The sequence below is a fragment of the Lissotriton helveticus genome, chromosome 5_1 (genome assembly GCF_964261635.1).
Source record: "Lissotriton helveticus chromosome 5_1, aLisHel1.1, whole genome shotgun sequence".
Classification (NCBI taxonomy): Eukaryota; Metazoa; Chordata; class Amphibia; order Caudata; family Salamandridae; genus Lissotriton; species Lissotriton helveticus.
Window position 1 is genome coordinate 1,404,614,990 of NC_136065.1, and position 22,586 is coordinate 1,404,637,575.

The window sequence follows — 22,586 nt, forward strand, 5'->3', positions numbered from 1 at the left end:
CATGTCCCTGACAACATTTAAACTGCTGCTGGCATGAAAGCGCGGTGGACGCGCTCAGCGGGCATGCCGCCAGCGTGCCCCAGGCGCGCCAAAGGCAAGCCCATATGTGCCCGTCCGTGCTCGTTCCATGCTCAGCACCAACCCCCCTGCACAATTTTCATCAGGTACTGTTAAAATCTTACAGTACTTGAGTGAATTATTGAAACACCTTAAAAATATTACCCCACCCAAACTTGCTGTGGCCTTCAATTTGATTCTATACCCCTGCAAACACAAACGACCTGTCCAGGATGCAATACTAAATTACCAGAACTATTGCTTCAACCTATATCTGCCTTAATACACCAGAAAACCACAATGGGAAAGGACGCTGACCATACAGTTAGAAAGTGTGCTCTTGTTAACTCTAGATCTCTGGTCATACACAGCACTGAATGTGCCTCTTTCATAGAGGATGAAAAGATAATTATTGCAGTCATTACAGAATCATGGATGGATAGGGCCTCTGGTCCGGACTTAGTTAAAGCCACACCTCCAGATTACCTATGCTACACACTAAATAGGATACAGAGGGAAGGGGAGACTAGAAATTATTTATCACAACTCTATCACTGCATCTTTCAATTCCATAACCAATGATGAATGTGAAGTGCTAGAGTTTTGTTTTTACCTCTCACACCATAATGCTTTCAAAGGCACCCTTATCTATAGGCCCCCAGGCTTGAGAGAACAATTTTTAACATAAGTAGGCAGCATACTAGAAAAGGGAATTAGTACTAATTCCTACCCATTCTAGGAGATTTAAATGTTCATCTTGAGTCACTCTCTGATCCAGACACCACCAGCCTACTGGACCTGATGAGGGGCAGCAATTTAGAGCAACTGGTGACAGGTGTTACTCACCAGGCTGGTCACACCTAAGATGGCATTTTTTCTAACAATGCACAGTTGCTGTTTACAAGCACTCTGGTATGGTCCAACCATATTGCGGTATTGTTTGAGCTCACTCTGCCGCAACGTATGGCTCCGAAATTATCCACAGGATATTTAGAAAAAAAACTTGGAATAAGATAGAAGCCGAGGAGTTACACCAACTATTAACCTCTACTCTTATCCTAACTCCTAGAGATCTAGACGAAGCATCCAGATCCTATACTAACTGGTTAGAAAACGCAGGGAATAAGTTAGCAACCAAAAAAACCTCTTCGCAACACCAGGCAGCCACCCTCCTCCCCTTGGTACTCCCAGGAGCTTAGGGACTTAATATTGGCCTGCAAGCACCTGGAAAGAAACTGGAGGAAGGAATACAAGGATAAGGATAAACAGGAATACAAATTAAGTCTCGCACTTTACAAACAGCCGCTTCAAAGAACGTAACAAGAATATTTTACCAATAAAATTCAACTAGCCAAAAACTCGTCCAAAGAGCTTTTTAAAGTAGTAAATTTCCTTGCCGTCTCAACTCCTCCTACTATCCCAGCTTACCAAGAATTGTGTAATAAAGTTGCCAAATTCTTCTTCGATAAAGTTAATGGTATTTTCCTAACTTTTTCACACTCTACAGCAAAATTACCGACTGACTGTACAACGGGCCAGAAAAGAGAAAAAAATGATGCCCTATTTTTGACAAATTTGCCTTTTTAACAGAACCAGACACTCTCAATCTCCTTGCTAAAGTTAAGTCAGGTTCTCCGTATGATCCCTGCCTGATCTGCATAGTTAAACTAGCTGCAGAGCCAGTGTCACGAAAATTGACTTCCATTATCAACACAATGTATCCAGAAGATACTTCCCGAGAGACTGGAAACAGGCAACAATTCTGCCCCTACTGAAAAAACCTAGTTTGGACACTAATGATCCAAATAATTTCAGACCTATTTCCAGATTACCACTGCCAGCAAAAATCATAGAAAAGAAACATGAACACTCAACTCAACCACTTTTTGCAAGAATCTCAGGTGCTGAACCCAACTCAATATGGTTTCAGAGAGGGCCAGAGTATGATAACAGCGCTCCTCAAATCCACAGAAGAGATTAGGACCACTCTGGACCAGGGAGGAAAGGCTGTACTGATCATGCTTAATCTGTCTGCAGCGTTTGATATGGTCCATCATGCTCTGATGATGGACTGAATGGACAAGATAGGAGTCAAAGACAGGGCCTGGAAACTACGTAAATCCTTTCTCTCGGACAGAAGGCAAACGGTGGCCCTGGACAAATAGGAAGTAGAACCATTTTCTTTACCCTGTGGAGTGCCACAGGGGTCTTCATTAAGCCCGACACTTATTAATATTTATGTGTCCTCATTGGCTCCTTTAATTGAATCCTTCAGTTTCAATTTGACTTCATACGTGTATGACACACAAATAGTGGTGACTATTCTGCCAGAAGTAATCCAGGACACTGCATCCAGGTTACAGGACTGTATGTTATGTTATGTTATGTTAGGTGAAACTTGTAAAGCGCACTGACACCATAAGTTTCCTGGTGCTGACGGGTGTAGAGATTGCAAGGAGACAAGCTAACCGGTCAGAGTGAAGAGTCTGGTTTTTAGGAGTTTCCTGAAGTTCAGCAGGGAGCCGCTGAGTTTAACTGGTAAGGGGAGAGGGTTCCACAGTTTGGGGACCAGATGGGCGAACCGACGGCCGCCGAACTTTTTGAGTTTTATGGTTGGAGGGACCAACAGATGGAGGTGAGCCGACCGAAGATTACGCATCGGATGGTGCTCCACAATCAAGGTTTTGAGGAAGGTCGGGCTGGTGCAGTGGAGCGCTTTGAACGCCAAGCAGCCGATCTTAAAGGATGCCCTTTCTTCGATCGGCAACCAATGTAATTTACGCAGCAGTGGTTTTGCGGATTGCCACTTTGGGGTTTTGAGAATAAGTCTAGCAGCCTGATTTTGTACGATTTGGAGGCGGCGAAGCAGTGATTGTGGGAGTCCATGGTACAGAGAGTTCGAGAAGTCAAAGCGGGATAGCACCAGGGAGATTACAATCTGTACCAGAGCTGCGTGTGAAAGTAGATGGGCGACTTTGCGGATTTTTCGCAGTTGGAACATGCTGGAAGAAATCACAGCCCCCACTTGAGCCTTAAGAGAGAGCTCGGCATCGATGACCACCACAAGACTCTTAACCGAGCTAGCTGGGGCAGGAGGGGGTCCCAGCTCCTTGGGCCAGAACTGGGGGCCCCAGTATGCAGGGCTATTGCCAGGTAAAATAAGCTCTGTTTTTCCGGGGTTTAGCTTGAGTTGATTATGATTCATCCACTGCTGTATGTGGAGCATGATGGCTTGAAAACTGTTAACAGCATCGGGGGAGTTAAGGGGAAAAATGATCTGTAAGTCGTCGGCGTAATTGAACACTACAATATCCCATCTCTTTAGTGAGTGAATCAATGGCCGGAGATATAGATTGAATAGCAGGGGAGAGAGAGAGGAGCCCTGGGAGACTCCGCTGGTTGAGGGGACATTGGTTGCCCTGAAGGGACCCAGACGGACAGCTTGCACTCTGCCCGAGAGGAAGGACTTAATCCACTCGAGGGCAGAACCCTGGATGCCGGCCTGCTCGACACGGTGAAGAAGAATGTTATGGTCCACCGTGTCGAAGGCTGCCGACAAATCCAGTAGTACAAGTGCCTCAGATGTTCCCTTGTCTGCGTTCCCCCTCAGGGCATCCATGACTGCCAGGATGACGGCCTCAGTGGAGTGGGCCGGCCTGAAACCAGCTTGATTAGGTTCAAGGTAACAGGACCTTTCAATGAAATGGGAGAGGCAGTTGGTGACGTGGGCCTCGAGAAGTTTGGAAAGGTAGGGCAGGAGGGAAATGGGGCGATAGTTGGAGAGATTGGCAGGGTCAGTTCCAGGTTTTTTCAACAGAGGTACTAAAACGGCCTCCTTGAAAGAGCTGGGGATGGTGCCAGTACTGAGGGAGGCATTCAGCAGGGGAAGTATGCAGTCAGGTAAGTTGACACAAACGTCCTGAAGGATGGAGGGAGGGCAACAGTCATTGGGGGAGCCAGACTATATGCGGGCCGCGATTTTGGCCAGGGAGTTTGAGTTAAGGTCAGGGAGATGTGTGAAGGACAGTTGGTTAGTGGGGAGGACGTCCGATGGTCTGACGAGATTGGGAGATGGAATGGAGTTCTTGATGTCAGCTATTTTACTGATGAAGAAGGAGTTCAGAGAATTACAGGACTCTTGTGTTGGGGTCTGAGTGGGAAGGGTTCTGTCATCCGTGGTGAGCTCATTCATGACTTTGAAAATGTCTTTGGATTTATTATGGGCGGAGAGAATTCTGTCAGAGACGTGTGTAGATTTGGATAAAGAGATCACACATTTGTAATCATTACAGGCTGCGACAAAGGTCGCTCTATCAGAGTCGGAGTATTTGCGTCGCCAAATACGCTCTTCCTGGCGTACCTTCAATTTCTGCGCTTTCAGGGCACTGGAAAACCATCTGTGCGAGTTGCTGAGTCTAGCGCGAGGGAATTTGGGGAGAGGGGCAAATTGATCACTGGCCATCGTTAGCCAGTTGGAGGTATCCCCTTCCATTGACTCAACAGTGGCGTCAGTGTCAGCAGAGGGGCGAGTATTGGCCAGGTTTGCGAGGAAGCCTTGGGAGTCGTAGGAACTCCATTTTTGTGATAGCCCACCTCCCAGGGGGGGTGCCTTAACCTTGCCCTTGACTGTGATGGTCGCGTCAATTGTGTGATGGTCCGACCAGATGCAGGGGGAGATGACAGGGCGGGATAGCGTTAAGTCATGGGTCCAAATATGGTCCAGGTTGTGGCCCTTGATGTGGGTGGGCGTGTCGACTTGTTGAACCAGATTGAGGCTGGTGAGGGCTTCGAATAATTCCATAGCATGAGAGCCTGCTTTGGCGTCGTTGTACCAGTAATTAAAGTCGCCGAAGAGAGCGACTCTGGCATGATGTATCATGAGGTTTGCTATCTGTTCGCTCAGGGAGATCGGGAAGGAGGGCATGGGTACCGGGGGTCGGTATAGGATTATAAATGTAAGGGCACCAGCCCCAGTTTCCAGACTAATGACCAGGTTCTCGACTTCCGGAAGAGCAAAGGAGACCGTGGTGATAAATTTGAATTGGTTCCGTATAATGGCTGCCACTCCGCCCCCAGGGCGGCCAGAGGAACGATTAGCATTGAGGATATAGTATTCAGAGGGGAGGGCTGCCAGAATATCAGGGTGGGAGTCTGCTGTAAGCCATGTCTCCGTGAGTAATAACATGTCGGGTTTTTCAGTAGTGAGGAGAATAAATATATCTGCTTGGTGTTTTACCAGGGAGCGAGTGTTGAGATATATCACACGGATGAGTGTCTCGCTTTTCGCGGGACATGTTACCCGGTTACGGCTGACAGGGGGGCTGATCCTCCTGGAAAAAATGCCAGCAGATTTGATGTGTTCAGCTAATTCAGGCGAGAGCGGCAGGTGCGTAAATTGTAGTTCTCTGAGAATAATGGCAGGATAAGAGACGGAACATACAGCGCCAGAGGCCACTCGGCCCGATCTGACGCGGACGGGCGCAGACGGGCTTGCCTTTGGCGCGCCTTCTGCGCGCTGTCGGCGCGCCCGCTGCGCCCGTCCGCTGCGCTCCCTGTAGGGGCGTCCCATTTTATGGCTGCGAGGGCGGGAGGGTCCGAGCGCTAGTCCACTCGCCTGCTCCTCAGTGGAGTCTGATTGCCTGCTCCTCACCCAAAATGGTGGGCACTGCAGGTCCAGTACCCAGGCAGCACCTAATCGGCTGCGATGGGGCGGAGAGGTGAAAACCGAGTGGCCGGTGCTGAGGAGGTAGGTCAGTAGTGCAGAATTCAATTTAATCAATTTTACACAGATTACACAGTTTCGAAAACAAAAGTGGCACGAAGCACAAGTGAAATATTAAAAACACAGAAGGTGCAGAATACAGCGCATAAGTCCCGGCTTCCGCCTCAGGACAATCACGAACACCCTATCAATCAGGGTTACCGTGAGAAGTGGGGTTTTTATGGCTGCGAGGGCGGGAGGGTCCGAGCACTAGTCCGCTCGCCTGCTCCTCAGTGGAGTCTGATTGCCTGCTCCTCACCCAAGATGGTGGGCGCTGCAGGTCCGGTACCCAGGCAGCACCTAATCGGCTGCGATGGGGCGGAGAGGTGAAAACCGAGTGACCGGTGCTGGGGAGGTAGGTCAGTAGTGCAGAATTCAATTTAATCAATTTTACACAGATTACACAGTTTTAAAAACAAAAGTGGCACGAAGCACAAGTGAAATATTAAAAACACAGAAGGTGCAGAATACAGCGCATAAGTCCCGGCTTCCGGCTTATGGTTTCGGAATGGCCCAAAAATGCCTAAAACTCAACTCCACTAAAACGGAGGTTGAGTTGTCCGGCTACAATCCCAACTTCTGGATCCCTGATTGCTGGCTGGAGGCTTAGGGCCCGCTTCCCACCCAGATTACAAAGGTGAAGAACTTGGCAGTGTGGATAGACAACAAACTAAGCTTCAGGGATCAGGTGAACACAGTGGCTTCATTGACATCATACATTCTCAGATCTTGCAAAAAAAGAATGCCACTTCTACCCAAAGATGCGCAACAAATTGTGGTTTCCGCGTTAATAATGTCTAGATTAGACTATTGCAATAGTCTATATCTCAAGATCCACGAGGGATCATTGAAAAATTACAGACCCTGCAGAATGCCACAACCAGGCTGCTCACAGGCACATTAAAGTTTGAATCTATTTCAGACAAAATAAAAAAACTTCACTGGCTGCCAGTCAGGAAGTGCACTCAGTTCAAGGCTTTATGTTTGGCCTTCAAAGATTTCACTGGTACACACCAAAAAGAGCAATGCGGTCATCAGATGCAAAATTTGTGATGGTACCCCGAAGCAAATTGGGATGGCAGAAGCTTTGTTGCCAATGCGGCCAAAGCATGGAAAGCCCTCCCACTACACTTGAGAAGCATTACTGATCTTCTAGCCTTTTGGAAGGCATTAAAAACATGGCTTTTCTCGAATTAATCCTGGTAATACCGCACCAACGCTGTTTTCAGTTAGGACTTCACATAGCGCCAGGACACCTTTGGGTAACAGTTAGCCCTCTATAAGTTCCAATAACATTAACATTAACATTAACATTTGGCAAGACTTTGCTGGGTAATAAAAGAAGGACAGATATCCGTCGGAAATTGATGAGCTGCTCAGGTCAGCCGAGGGTTTCTTTAGGAGGACTTTGATGGCTGAAGACTTCCATGGTTCTGGGAAGGTGACTGTACTGATGGAGGTGTTGAAGATGGGGGTGAGGGCCTTGCTGATAGGGACTGCTCCTTTTTCAAAGGTGTGGTGGGAGCAGGGGTCCGCCGGGGCCCCTGAGTGAATGGTCTTCATAATTGTTGTGGTTTGCTGTCTGCTGATGGAGTCCCATGTGGTGATTCTGTTGTCTGTGTTCGTCACAAGGAGACTAATGGAGAGGGTCTGAGGGTTCGGTTGGTGGGAAAAGTTGCTGTATATGGTTCTGATCTTGCTGCAAAGGAAGTTCAGGAGAATGTTACACAGATCTTGTGAAGGATTGTTGTTGCCAGTGGCAGCCGTGGTTATGGTGAAGTCTTTGACTATTGTGAAGATTTCTTTGCTGCTTTAGGAGCTAGGTTATTTGACTAGGGCTTTACTCTTGGTTTCTTGGAATAGCTGGTGGTACCTTCTCTGGACAGCTTTAAAAGCGTCTTTTCCACTTCCCCTTCGCTGTTTCTACAATTTCATTCCAGTTGTTTTCAGGGTCGCTTGGTCATTCTTAGGTCTTCTGTGTACGAGCTATATTGTGTTCAGGTTTGTGCTGTGTTGGTTTCTTTCATGGTGACCAGAGTGTTGGCTCATTTCGCATTCTACTTGATGAAGCTCTCAATGTGCATTCTAGGAGGCCAGTGGGTCCCGGTTTGTTCTTGTGAAGGGTGGTCATTAAATCAGCTATAGTTAGTTTGTTCCATTGTCAGTGTGATTGGCCCCCTGTGGGGATTCTTGTCGGTTGTGAAACTGACTATGGTGTAGTACTTCCAGGTGATGGGTTTTAGTGCATTGATTGTGATGTTGTTGAAAGATGTGAAGATGGAGTCTAGGATGTGCCTGGTATCATGGATGGGCTCTGTGGCATGTTGGATTAGTCCCAGGTTTAGGAGGTTGTCAAGAAAGGCAGCTGATGTGGGGTCTGTCCAGTCTTCAAGATGGAAATTGAGGTTTCTTAGGAGGATGAAAGCACTGGAGTTGGGGACTAGGGGGCGATGAAGTCCATGATTTTGCATGTGAAGATGGCTCAGGAGACTGTAGACTATGGTCTACCCAAGGTGAAATTTGCTATGATTTGTAATTTAAAGTGTTCCATGTAGTTTGTTCCAGCTTCAGCGGCGGAGGTGCATATGAAGGTGTCTTTGTAGACAATGGTGATTCCTCCTCCGGGCCTGTTTAGGTAGTCTTGTCTGGTATTGTTGTAACCAGTAGGAATGGTGGAGGTAAGTCCGGCATTGAAGCTGTGGTCAGACATGTTTCCATGACAAAAAGGAGGTCAGTGGGGGTATCGTCCAGCAGATCCCAGATCTCCGTAGCATGGTTGCTGAGTGAGTGGGTGTTGAAGAGCATGCATTATATTGGTGTGTGAGGGGTGTGTGTGTGTCTGCAGGTGTGTGTGTGTGTATGGTTGTTGTTGTGGTGTTCTTAGCTGGAGTTCTAGGATGGGTGGTGCAGGTAACATAAGAGCTTGCCCTTGGTACTCATTCAGAGTGCAGGCAGCATGCCCACTGTGTGCATCCGCTCCGCCTTTGTGCTTCAGCTACCATTTAGTAGGACCTAGGAGGGAGGAGAAGTGCAGGGGGTGGGGGTGGGGCTGAGGAGGAGCTTGATGTCAGTGAAGGAGAGAGGTGTCAGCAATAGGTAAGGAGCAGAGGGAGATGGGAGGGGGTCCAGAGAGTGTAGAAAAGGGGTGCAGAGAAGATGAAGAGTTGGCAACGATTAGAAAGGAGCGCCACAAAGGTCTCAAAGATAGAAAAAAGAGTAAGAGACAAGGCACAAACAGTATTACAAGGTGTGTGGGGAAACGACAAAAAGAGTTAGAGAAACACACTAAAATGCCACAAAAGTAGTGAGAGAAAAAGCACAGAGAGTGAAAGAAAATGCACATAGAGCAAGTAAAAAGGAACAAAAACTCACAGAAAGGGTGAGACAACAGGCACAGAGAGTAAAAGAAAATGCACAAAGAGAAAGTAAAAAGGCACAAAAAGTTGCAATAAGAGTCAGAGAAAAGGCACAAAGAACAAGTAAAAAGGCACAAACAGTTGCAGACAGAGTGAGAGAAAGGGCAAAAGGAGCAAAAAGAGCAAGTGAAAAGGCACAAAGAGTGAGAGAGAGAGAGAGAGAAAAGGCACACAACGTTGCAGAGAGAGTGAAAGAAAAGGCACAGAGGGAGAGAGAGAAAAGGCTCAAAGAGTTAAAGAAGTGGCATAGAGAGAGAGAAAAGAAATGAGGTGAGAGAGAGCAAGAGGGAGAGGGTTGAGGCAGATGCTTCAAAGCATAGGAGCCAGATCTGCAATGCCATTGAAGGGACCAACGACTGGTCGAAGGTATGTCGAGAGGGGTTGGACCTATGCACTTTCTTAATCTGTAAGAAAGAGGAAAGAGTAAAAGGAGGGTTTAGTCTAATTTATGGCTTTGTAGAAGTAACCTGAAAGCCAAGTGACAGCCAGGCACCGGTACCCTCATCTACCACTGATAGTATTTGTTTAAAATTACATCTTATTAAACTTTCATATCCATCATCAGTAGGGCCTGAGCCAGTTTCTTCGATGGCTGCTTTTTCTATGATTCAGTGCCTATTTCTTGTCACATATAAGTGTACATATGTTATATATTTTTTCTTCGTTTTCCAGGTAGATACTCATATTCATGCTGCTGCCTGTATGAGTGCCAGACATCTGTTAAGCTTTATGAAGCATACATATAAGGATGAGGCAGACCGAATTGTGAGCTCCATAGAGGCTCCAACAACACTGAAGGAGCTCTACGGTAAATTAAATCTGAAGCCTAATGAACTAACTGTGGATTCTCTTGATGTTCATGCTGTAAGTATTGGCAGTAAAACCACAGTCTGGGAATGTTGCATGGTGTTTAAAATGCTCTTCAATGCTTTTTTTATTATAATACCAAAATGGAAGAGGTGTATTTGTTCAATCTGTCAGCGTTCAATGGATTTTTATGCCCACAAGTTCAAAGAGTTAAAAAAAAACTTTATTTACCAGTTTCATTAGCGTTAAAATGCGTTAGCAATAACTTGTGCATCTTGCAGTGATATGGTTTAAACAGTAGAAAACTAAGAAATTCACCGACTCCACATAAATATCAAGAATAAGCAACATTAGGCTAAAAATGACATTCAAATCGGTTCTTATGCGACCAGTCCTCCGAACCATCTGGGCTAACATTCCCTTTGAGGAGAGTACGGTAATACATACATGTAATCCTGGTTATCAGTGTGTAAGTGTGTACCCTAATGATGATCTGAAAACAGATCAGCCCACTCCAGTTGGCACAAGCCCTGGTTCCAGTTGTGTAGCAGGTTGTGGTCGTTTTGGTGTCGTGTAACTTTTGAGAGTGCCCTAAATATCCCTAGGACGAGATGTTCTAGGAATCGTGGTGGAGTACAAATCACTGTTGGTGATGCAATATTCAAGGCTGCTCAGCCAGCTCTTTAATGTCGGAGCAGCCTTGCGTCCCCATTTGATTGCAATTTCTCTCTTGGCACGTAATAACCCCATGGCAATAAATTTCCGGACTCCCTTCGGGACCCCAGCCACATAGCCCAGCAATGCAACCTCTGTGGTGGGTGTGATGTCTAACTCTGTCATTTCCCCTGGTGTTTGAAAAATTGCTGCCCAGAAGGGCTTAATTCTACTACAGTTCCAGGTGAGGTATGTGAAGTCTGCGGTATGGGATCCACATTTCAAGCAACAGTGGGTGATGTATATTCTCTGCAGAAATTTAAAGTGTATCATTTTGTGTCGACTGTTCAGGGATATCTCTTTGTGTCTGACTGCAACAAAAAGCCCATTGGTCATCTAGGGTAGGATGTCCCAAGTCTGCTTCCCAGGAGGCGTATATGTTTGTGTCGTCGATTGTGATTATGCCCCCACATGCCCTGTAGAGTTTGGAGGTTAACTGCCAGATTCATCAAAGACCCGTTTTGCGAGTCTTTAATAGCGATTCATAAGGAATCGCTATTAAGGACTTGCAAAACGGGATTGATGCAGGAATTGCAAAAAATATTGCGATTCCTACATGTTCCTTATTTGCGATTAGCAAATTGCTAATCGAAATAAGGAATAACTCCCCATGCATTCCTATGGGCCTACAGGCCCATAGGAATGCATGGGGAGTTATTCCTTATTTGCGATTAGCAATTTGCTAATCGCAAATAAGGATGCGATTTCAAGGGTGCAGGGGTGTCCAAAGGACACCCTGTAGCACCCCTGAAATGTGAATTCACACTGATGTTGTGCACACACGTCCAAAGGACATGTGTGTGTGTAACATGCAACTTAGAAAAATGCATTGAAATGCATTTTTCTAAGTTTTCGCTATTTACCACGAGGTTTGACTTCGTGGTAAATAGCGGTCCTAAATTGCGAATTCGCAATTTTTAAATGTTTCATGAATAGCATTTAAGGAATCTCTAATAGAGATTCCTTAAATGCTAATCCTCGCATATTAGCAAATTCTTTATTAGCGATTTGTGCATTTGGGATGATGAATCCCAAATGCAAAAATTGCACTCGCAAAGGGCCAGATTCTCAGAATCTGGCCCTTTTGCGAGCGCATTTCGCTTGATGAATCTGGCCCTAAATGTTCCCCCCCAGTACTGTCTAAAACTGCAGAGAGAGGAATGAACGCTTCAGGTTCCAAAAGGAATACGGGCATAATTACCCTCATAGCGGAGCACGTGCGGTTAAGTATGAATTTGTCCATGAAAGTGGCTTCACTAAACTTGTCCCCTTCTGAAATGGAAAAGACCTGTCCTCCCTTGTACAGATACCCTATTTTATGAATGTCGTATTTAGCAAGTGTATGTTGTACAATCTTCTCCCCGGTTGTTGGGGATTGGCAGCCCAGGAGAATATAGCACCGAGGAACCCATAATTCCAATCAGTTTCAGCCAAGCCCAGCTAGTGGTAGAGACCATTTGAATGTTGTTTGGATCTCGGGGGAAGCCCAAAGGAGGCATGGTGTTAAGGGTGTCGGGGGAAATTAGGTCCGCCTCTGGCCGCAAGTACGGAATCCTGGCATCTGGATGGAACCAGGAGTGCGCACAGCTGCACTGCACGACCGACCAAATAGCATAGCTCAAGATTAGGGATACCGAGTCCCCCTCGGTGATAAGGCAGTATCATCACCTCCCATCTGACCCTGGGTCGTCTGCACCTCCCCCCCCCCCCCAAGTCAGTTGAATGAGATGGGTTCGCTATGTCTTGAAAAAATGATTTTTTAGCGGGATGGGGATATTATTGAACAGATAAAGGAATTTGGGGAGAACAATCATCTTGATCAATGTGATTCTTCTTGCAATTGAAAGCGGCAGCCGCAGCTATTTGACCACCTGTGATTCAAGCATTTTCAACAGCCTGACCATAATTTAATTGGATTTTTTAGGAGGTATCTAAGTGGATATGTATTCCCAGGTGTTTAACTGAGTCTTTGCTCCAAGCGAGCGGGAACTCGCAGTCCCATCTTAATGTACTTGTGGTAAGGGGAAATATCACAGACTTTGTGCCAATTTCTACCGAGACCAGAGAAGCGGCCAACTCGGATAATCTCGATAATCAGCAGGTCCAGATTTTTCTGCGGGTCCCGAAAAATAAAGAATGATGTCGACTGCGTATAATGAAACAAGAAGAGGTTCTAGTGTTAAACTGGAGACCTCTCTGCAGATGGCATTCCTGGAACTGCTAGACCAGGGGATCCATCGCAAGTATAAATAGTAATGGTGATAAAGGGCAATCCTGCCAGGTGCCTCGTGACAGAGTGACGGAGCGGGATAGGGTGCCATTAGTGTATCCTGGCCATAGGGTCACTGTATAAAAGGGCTGTAAGGTCAATGAACCCCCTAGGCATACCTAGCCTGCGCATTACCGAGAGCAGAAAGGGCCATTACAGGGAGTCAAATGTTTTCTCTGTGTCCAACATGACTGCTGCGGCTGGAATTTCTAGGTTAATTCTATGAATGACGTCAAACAGCGTTCTTAGAATCAAGGAAGTAGATCTGTGGGGCAGGAATCCAGATTGGACCGGGGAGATTATTTTGTCCATTAATAAAGCGAGCTGCAAGTCGATAATTTTTTCCAAGATATTGTAATCTTAATTTAATAATGAAATTGGCAGATAAGACCCGCAGAGCAAAGGGTCTTTGTCAGGCTTGGGCAGTAAGACAATCACCGCCATGTAAAGGATTGTTAGAGTTGCTTAATATTCAGTTTCTGCTGCATCGGCAGGAGACAGACTGCTTACCGGGACAGCCTGGTGGAGCTTCAGAGCCACACGGCCATCTTGGTCTGTGGCTTGGCTATGCCCCAAGTACAAAGAAGTAATTAAAATTCTCCCACAATCCATTTAGGGGAGCCACAGAACAAGAAGGGAATACTGTGCTCAGCCATGGGGTCTGGGGATCATTTGCCTCTGATATTCTTGGGTACATGTGATAATAGCTCTAAAAAGTGGGTCAACAAAATCCCTTTAGTGCTTGGTTCACAGTGACAGTGACAGTGACAACGAGCAATCACAGGCTTCTCATGGAGGTTGTGGGGGTGCTACTAGCTCAGAACTCAACAAACACCCGGCAGTGCGATAACAGATTGTCCAACCCAGTGTTTTACTTTGTTTAAGAGAAGTCCTTTAATGGACTCAGTATACATGATAGACAGGATGCCAAGACAGGCATCAGATACAAATACTTCACTGACAGGGGGCAACTGCACTCAGGGTCAATGTTACCATCCCCCCTCTTTCTCTCTCTCTTCTCCTTTATTTGAGCTCTGTCTTGGTAGAGACAAAGTTCAGATGTATATTACCCCATTTTTATAATTTGTGGGCTCAGATGACTTAGCAGTACCCACGTATAAGAAATTGCGTTTTTAGTTGAGAGGACTGGAAGCCCTACTCTAATGATTAACACAGTCCTGGACAGGGTGAACCACAAACGTCACTAAATTAACCTGTGCTTAACCCTCTGGTAACTTGGCGCAAAAGTAGTCAGGCTTACCTTAGAGGCAATCTGTAAAGTATTTATGCCTCAAACAAATAGTGATAACATGAAAACTCAAGACAAGAAAAATCCCAGACCAATTTAGTACCACTGAGTAGATTTTAATAAATATAGGAACACCAAAACAAACAAAATGTATTCAGTAGAACCGATAATATTAATTTATAAATTGTCAGTGAAGTTAGCTCCATGAAGCAGAAAGCGACTGAGGGAAAGTCACATGTTAAAGCTCACAATGTTGGAGCATGGATTCGATACAGGAACCAGGTTAGTCCCACTGAAGGGTTACCTTTTTCAATCCGGCACAAAGAGTTACATTCACATTGGTGGAGGTGCTAGTTGGCAGCATAAATTGCTGATCGCTAGTCAAGCACCATGCTGAAGTATTTGACTTACTGTCTGAACACTCTCTGCATGTCCTATTCCTGACTGAATCTTGGCTCTCTCAAGACTCAGTTGCCATCCCCGCCCTGGCCCTGTCCCCAGGCTTTACCATGAGGAGTGTGACTAGAGGGACGGGGAGAGGTGGCAGCATTGTAGTAGTTTATAAAGATAACTATACTTGTAGCAACCAGGAAACCATTCAGGACTGCAAAAGCACCATTTTTAGAACTGCCTTAATGGACAACGTTCTCTGGACTGTTGATTTATCGCCCGTTGGGGCTGTCCAAACCTTTCAGAGAAGCAGTAGCCAATGTGGGTAGCACCATAGCACTTAAACTAGCCAACTTCACCATTATTGGCGATTTGAATCTTCATTTGGAGTCTGACAATGACCCGGACATTTGCAATTCCTGCGACATGTCAGCCTGCCAACTACTCCAAGTGGTTTCAGGGCCTACACAGGGACAAAAATCCTTCTTGACCCTTTACTGTCCAATATTCCGCTTACAGAGGTTCCAACATCTCAACCTAGAATGTGGATCAACCACAATCTTGTTCTCTTTTCGCTCCATCCAGTAGGCCCAAATTTGAGATACAAACGCCCCTAGCAGGACCTAGATCACTCCACCTTCAGAGACACTCTTGCCATTACTCAACCGGCCCTGCTCACAGATGTCGAGACGTCAATCGACTGTTTCGGGAAGTGAATTGATCATGCCTTAGACAAGTGCATCCCGGCCAAATGGATTTATTGTAAGAAAGCTCGATCTTATGTATGGTTTGATGAGGCACTCACAATAGCTAGGAAAACCTGTAAAGTATTAGAACAAACTTGGAGACTCGCTAATAGTTCCATTGCTAAACTTGAATATAAAACAGCTAGGAAAGCCTATCATAAATGGATGGACACTTGTGCCGCATATTTTGCCAACAAAATCAACAACAGCAATAACCCCTCTAAAAATACCTTCTCCGCTGGCATCTGAAAACACTATCACTTCTAATGCCCAATGTGAAGCCTATTTTATCGAGTGGTGGGCATCTACGATAGCTTCCATCTGAAGAACGATGCCATATTCCGAATGAGGGTAGATTTCACTGGTAGTGAGATTCATTCCCTCCCTGACTTCCCATCAATCACGGCTGATGGCCTCAAGGCTTTGTTCACCAAGATAAAATCAGAGTTTCCACAATACCCCCTTAAACCGAAACTCTTTGTTAAATTCCAAGACTGCCTTCTTCTCAGCTGTCTGGAACTCATCCACCTCTGCCTATCATCAGCAGAGTCCCCGCAATCCCTGAAAGATGCTAAAGTAATTCCATTACTAAAGAAGCCGTTGTTAGATGCCTCTACGCCGGGGAACTATCGTTCGATCTCTCTGCTTCCCTTCTTGGCTAAAATAATGGAATCCCATGAAAATACCATTCTAACTCAATATTTGGAATCTCACTCCATACTAGATTCCTCGCAAAATGGCTTCCAGCGGAGACATAGCACAGAGTCAGCCCTACTGGCAGTAACAGAACAACTTAGTGCATCTATGGATGACGGTAGAACGTCGGCACTCATCCTGCTAGATCTTAGTGTCGCCTTTGATACGGTCTCGCACAACATCCAGCTCCTCTGGTTGCAGGAGATCTGTATCACCGGTAAGGTTCTCGCTTGGTTTACATCTTTTCTGTCCAATAGGTCCTTTCAAGATATTGCCCCTCCCACCCACTCTCAGACACATTCATTATGCTGTGGTATTCCTCAGGGGTCAGCACTGAGTCCAACCCTGTTCAATGTCTATTTAACCCAGATCTCTTGACTGGGGGGAATGTTTTGATTTGTTCTGCATTCCGTCCATCAAGTGTGTGTCTTTTGCTTTCTTGCCCTAAGTGCACCAGGTATGCTCAGACGTGGGTCCTGGGCTCACTGTGAAACTGGAATCAAGCTATCCTGGCTGAAGAGGGGTGAAACCCCAAAACCAGTCCTAGGATGCTTGTTTCCTGCCCAGGGAGGACCTAGCTTGGCAGTTCGGGCTGGACTGTTCCTATGAGACACATGGTCAAGACTGATTTGCTTATGGCCAGGTCTAAACTGGGGTGGCATGGTGATCAAAGAAATGATGAATTTAACCCAGATCTCTTGACTGGGGGTGAATGTTTTGATTTGTTCTGCATTCCGTCCATCAATTGTGTGTCTTTTGCTTTCTCGCCCTAAGTGCGTCAGGTAAGCCCAGACGTAGGTCCTAGGCTCACTGTGCCACTGGAATAAAGCTATCCCGGCTAACGAGGGGTGAAGCCCCAAAACCGGTCCTAGGATGCTTGTTTCCGGTCCAGGGAGGACCTGGCTTGGCAGTTCATGCTGGACTGTTCCCATGAGGCACAGGGTCAAGACTGATTTGCATGGCTAGGTCTTAGTCGGAGTGGCATGGTTGACTTGGGGGTGAATGTTTTGATTTGTTCTGCATTCCGTCCATCCATTGTGTGTCAATGTCTATATTCTGCCTTATCTCTCTGGTGTCATATGCGAATGACACACAGCTTGTACTATCCTTTACAAAGGACCCTAGCCTGGACGCTGCTATATTTCAGGAGGACCTGACCGCCATACCAGTCTGGAAGGAGGCAAACTGTCCAGTTCAATACTTCAAGATCCGAGATCCTCCTACGAGGTAGAGAGTTTTATCTTTGGGGCGGCAAGTGGTGGCCTCTGAAGCTGGGCACCGCTCCTGTGCCAAAAGTCATCGTAAAAAACCTTGGCAAACAGGTCGACAATGCCCTTTCCTTTGAGGACCATGCTAACTCTGTGGCAGAGACTTGCTTCATTCTTCTGCCTGGCCTCAAACCCAGACTGGTTTTTTTTTACCTCCATACCCACCAGCTGGTCGTCCAAACTACAGTTTTGGCCAGATTGGACTACTGCAATAGTCTGCTGCTTGGCTCAAATAAATCTTTGATTAATAGGCTGCAGCGTACTATGAAAGAGGCTGCCCACACGGTGTTTGCCCTGCCTAGGTATAGTTCAGTCTCTGGTCTGCTGTGCCGCCTTCACTGGCTGCCTATAGGGCAGAGAATCCAGTTCAAAGTGCTTTGCATTAAGCATAAAATTCTTGCAGGCTTAGGTCCGGCAATTCTGAGAGACCTGTTTCACCCTTAGATTCGGACTCATGCCCTATGCTTGGCCGACCTTCTTCTGGCACATGTGCCGCAGTTCTGCAGATCCAGAACAGAAGGATGCTCATTTAAGGTGCTTCTACTGACTCTTTGGAACTCACTGCCACTTTTCATCAGAAACATTCCTAACCTTCTATCCTTTAGAAGGGCAGTGAAGACCTGGCTCTTTCAATGATCTGTAGTTCCTCTCGCATCCTCACATCTGGCAATTAGCGCTGGGATGTCCCTTTGCCGTGACAAAGTGGAATCCACTCAAGGTAGTGATCCCAAAAGTGATGGGGAGACACACAGTGTCACACAGTGTGTACTGGGACCTTTGTGATGAAAAAAACACACTAAAGTACATCACTGTACTGACACACACAAATACATACAAAACACACAAATATACTCTCAACTCAGATGGAAAAAGATACCTTAACTCGTATCTATCCAACCACGCTCTGCACTTTTTTAACAATACCAGCCGGGGACTAATAAAATTCTGTTTTTCTCCCACGTGCCAGGTATTTTTTACTTTTTCACTTTTTTCACCTCACCTCACTCACACTTTGGTTATATATACACCCCCACCCCCACACATAGTTCACTTCCAAGTGCTCCTGCGTACTCGCTAGTCGTAGCACGCCGCATCCCGTAGAGGGGTGCGAAGGCCCCGATGATGAAGCATGACACCAAGGGGCCTGTTGGTGTGTGAGGGGCATTTAAACAACACTGTGTGTCTCCCCATCACTTTTGGGATCACTACCTTGAGTGGATTCCACTTTGTTTATGTATACGTACAGGGAGATCGAATCCACTGACCCTCTCTCTCCCCCCTTCTGTTACATTTTGTCTTTGCCGTGACATCCATGTGCACTACAAATTTCCTAACAAAACATAACAGTTGGAGGCTTGCGGCAGAAAGAGCAGGTCTAGCGTCATAGACAGCTGTTGTAGCCTGAAGAGTCGTCGTCACAGGAGTATCTCATTGGTTGATTGCTTTGGACAGTCCCTGTTGGTGCATAGTGCTGGTCTTGTGTTGCCGCTCATTGCAAACGGACCCTGTTGGAGCGGGTCCTGTTATAGCGTCAAGTTTGCAGTCATCACAGGTGGCACAGATTTGGGCCTGTTCGCGGTTGCAGAAAGCCCAAACTTCAGTGTTTCAACTTTTTGTAAAGACAGAATTCTTACTGATGCCAGCCAAAGTTCCAGGGCTTGGAGGGGACCTCTTGGGGAACAGTACTCACTCAGCAGAGGCCAACAGTAGAGCTCAGACAGGTACAGGCAGTTGATGCTGGTCACCTGGACTGCTGCAGGGAGGCCTCTAGAGGCTTGTTGTATCCTGTAGCTCAGACAGAAGGTCAGCCAACTTACCCTTGGAGACACTCTGGGTTGCCTGGGATCAAGGCAAGCAGGTCCAACCTTCCTTCTTCAGACAGTAAGCAGTCTTTCCAGCAGCAGGACAGTCATTCTGTCAGCAGGGCAGTCCCTGCTCTGAATTTTCCACCGGCCCATGAATTTTCTGAAGAGTGTTTCTGAGGGTTCTCTTGTTATACCTACTGCCAGCCTTTGTGTGGGGGGAATAACCTGACCTACCCCCGAAACTGGTTCCTTTCAGTTTTTCCTCTTCGTATGATCCTGGCTTCAAACTGTCTTGGGTTATAAAGACAGGGCCAGGCTTGGTGTCAGGTTCCTGTGTGTATGCTGCAGGCAGGGTCCTGCGAAATGTAATCGGGCAGTGTACAGCTCCTCACCAACCACCCTGCCAGACCCTCTACCCTTACATCTAGATTCTCTTTGTCTCTCTGTCTGGAAGCAATGCACAATTCCCAACAGCAGAGCCATTCAGTCATGTGACCCAGGACACTGGCAGGAACACAGATTATTGGCAAAAACATTTTCACTTTCTATTATTGAAACGTAAAATCGCACATCATCATTAGAGAGAATTGTTAATTACAATATCTTGAGTGAAAATATAATGTAACTATCTGCTCCAAATCTGATGTTAGCTCTTATTTAATGTAATAAGATAACCCAGTGTTAGTCTGTGCGAGAGTTAGACCTCACAACAGTAAAAAATAACTTCAGGAGTGACTTATAAGTAATAAAAAGGAAGATTTAGGCCTAGCAAAAAGGTGTATTTTCCCAGGTCAAAATGGCAGTTTAAAACAGCACTACAGGCTGCAGTGGCGGGCCGGAGTCATGTTTTACTGTGCTGCCCACTAATAACATTTAATTTACAGACCCTGGGTACAGGAAGTACCATTTACTAGGGTCTTAAAAGTGAATTAAATGTGCCCATTAGGTGTAAGCCAATTTTACCTAGTTGTAAGGAAGAGCACAAGCACTTTAGAACTGGCTAAACTAGATTCCTAATGCCAACCAAAATTAGTTCAGTAAGAGGGTGAAGGTAAAAGGTTTGGCGGGAATACCTTGCCAAGTTTGTGAAGTCTAACACCATGAGTTATTTTCTTACCACAGCAATTTTCAGTTCCTCTTTCACGGCCGGCGGTCACCTGTAGCATGTGTCTGGCTCACTCCCTTGACTGCTAGGGGAGGGCCAGCTGAAGGACCGCAACCCAGCAGTAGTGTAGCATTGTAGCCACCACCCAGTCTGTGCAGGAGTGCAGAGTTTCATCTCAGATGCAGTTCTCTGGCTGGTGAAAAGCTTGCTTCTCCAGTATTCAATCTTTCATAGATTCACATGCTTGTATCTTCCCCGTCGTCATGGTGGGAGTCTCCCGGTATATAATAACCATAGCAGTAGAAGAAAAAACTGCCTGGAAGCCATAGAGTAGTGAAACCACTAGGTAACCTCTCCTCCTCATTATGTGGCCCAAACTACAGCCAATCAGCAGCCAGCACCAGCCTACACCATTCCCAGCAGAGCCACCATACCTCAGATTTCCAACCGCCTTCGTGTGAGAAGGAGTCTCCCTGAGCTCTGCTCAGTTTATTCTCTCTTCACTGAACTTTTGACCTTTCACAGTTGGAAGTCAGGTACTGTTCTTTATTATCAAACTTGATTTCTTTCAATATGTCTGAAAACTCCAAGAAGAGCCTTTTCAGAGCTTGCAGGTCCTGTGGCAAGGCCAGACTGTATTCTGAAGATCCTCACAAGGAATGCTTGTACTGTTTGTACCCTAAGCATATTCCTAAGGACTGCAAATATTGCCGGACCTTCTCTGCTAAAACACTGAAGGATAGAGAAGCGCGCCTCTTGTTATGGCTTCAGAAAAAGAAAACTCATGACTCGGAGTCTGAGGGAGAAGCCAAGGGACACACCTCTAAGAAATTGAAAAGAGGGTCCTCTGAGGAAAAGGGTGAGGTGAAGAAACAAAAATCAGGAAGATCTAAGGAAGGTGAACCTTCTACTTCATTTCCCTCCAACTCCTCTCAAGCCTTCCTCAGAAAAGAAGGCTCCGTCGTCGCTTCCGTCGACGAAATCTACTGAGATTCCAGTCAGACCGTCGACGAGGCCGTCGACGACCTCGACGACGACCGTCTCGTCAACGACGACGACGATGACAATCTCGACGACGACAGCTTCGTCGACGACGATGACGACGACGACTCCGTCGACGGTGAGTGCCAGACCTTCGCCGACGGCAAGATCTTCGTCGACGAGTATCCCGCCGACGATGCGAATGATTGTCCCGTCGACGGTCCCGTCGACGGCCCCGTCGACGGCCCCGTCGACGATGAAAAAATCGTTGGCGATGCCATCTCCAACAAGAATAACATCAACATATATTTCTATAAAGAGCATTGCTCCGTCGACGGGAGCGTTGACGAGCAAAAAAGGTGAATTTTCTACGCCCAAAATTTCACCCTTGCTGCCCTCTACCATTCTGGACTGTCAGGAATCAGAGGAGGAAGGTTTCTGTTGGTGTTGCTTACAGTCCTTCGCAACTCCATATTAAACATCAGGATTCCGAGGAGGAAGACCACCAGGGGGCACAGGAACACTTCTCTTTTACGGAGCGGCCGGTCAAAGGCCAGATGAGATACGAGTCATTTCACCAGGCCTACCACTATGATGATGAAGAAGAAGTGGATACGCCTGTGCGGGAAGAGGCCATGTCGGTGCCTATTTCCTTAATATCGGACCTTAGAAGCATGATTGATAGCTATTATCATCGCTTTCCTGAAGATAATGCTCCTGCGGCCACTGGAAAAATATCTCAACCTGCAAAGGAAATACCACTGGCTCAGCCGCCGCCTCCTCCTCTTCAGAAGGAGGTCCAAAACGTTATTACAATTCGTGATGACTTAAATGATTCAGATCAGGATGATCAAGAGGAGGAAGGGGAACTTCCTCAGGATGAGGAAGTTGGAGATGAGTGGGATCAATATATTGCTCCAACGTCCCCGGCTTCACCTTTGCCTCAGTCAAGCTCTCCTCCAGAGGACATAGCAAGCTTTCATGATTTGATGGGAAAAGCGGCAAAGAGATTTAAGCTGGATATGCCAATCAAGGAAAGCGAATGCTTCCTTTATGATTTCAAGGAGTCCTCCAGGAAGTCGGTAAGAGCCATTCCTATTATTGAACATATATGGGATGAAGGGCTCAAACTAATGAAGAATCCTGCATCAGTCCCAGCATCCATACCCAAGCTGGACAAAAAGTATCGTGCTGTAGAGAAGGCTCCAGCATGTCTTATTGGTCATCCTCGACCGGACTCAGTTGTAACTCAAGCAGCGCAAAAGCGCTCCAAGAACCCTATGGCAACATGTCTGGTGCCCCCCGATAAGGAGGGCAAGAAG

At 46.5% G+C, this 22,586-nt stretch overlaps 1 protein-coding gene across 1 annotated transcript in view; it reads left to right on the plus strand.

Moving 5' to 3' along the window:
- LOC144755450 (AMP deaminase 1-like) overlaps nucleotides 1-22,586 on the plus strand; it is a 2,827,830-nt gene that overhangs the window by 1,551,953 nt on the left and 1,253,291 nt on the right. The window contains exon 7 of the mRNA XM_078644388.1: nucleotides 9,907-10,098. Coding sequence (XP_078500514.1) covers nucleotides 9,907-10,098 — 192 coding nt within the window. The remainder of the gene's footprint in view (nucleotides 1-9,906; nucleotides 10,099-22,586) is intronic.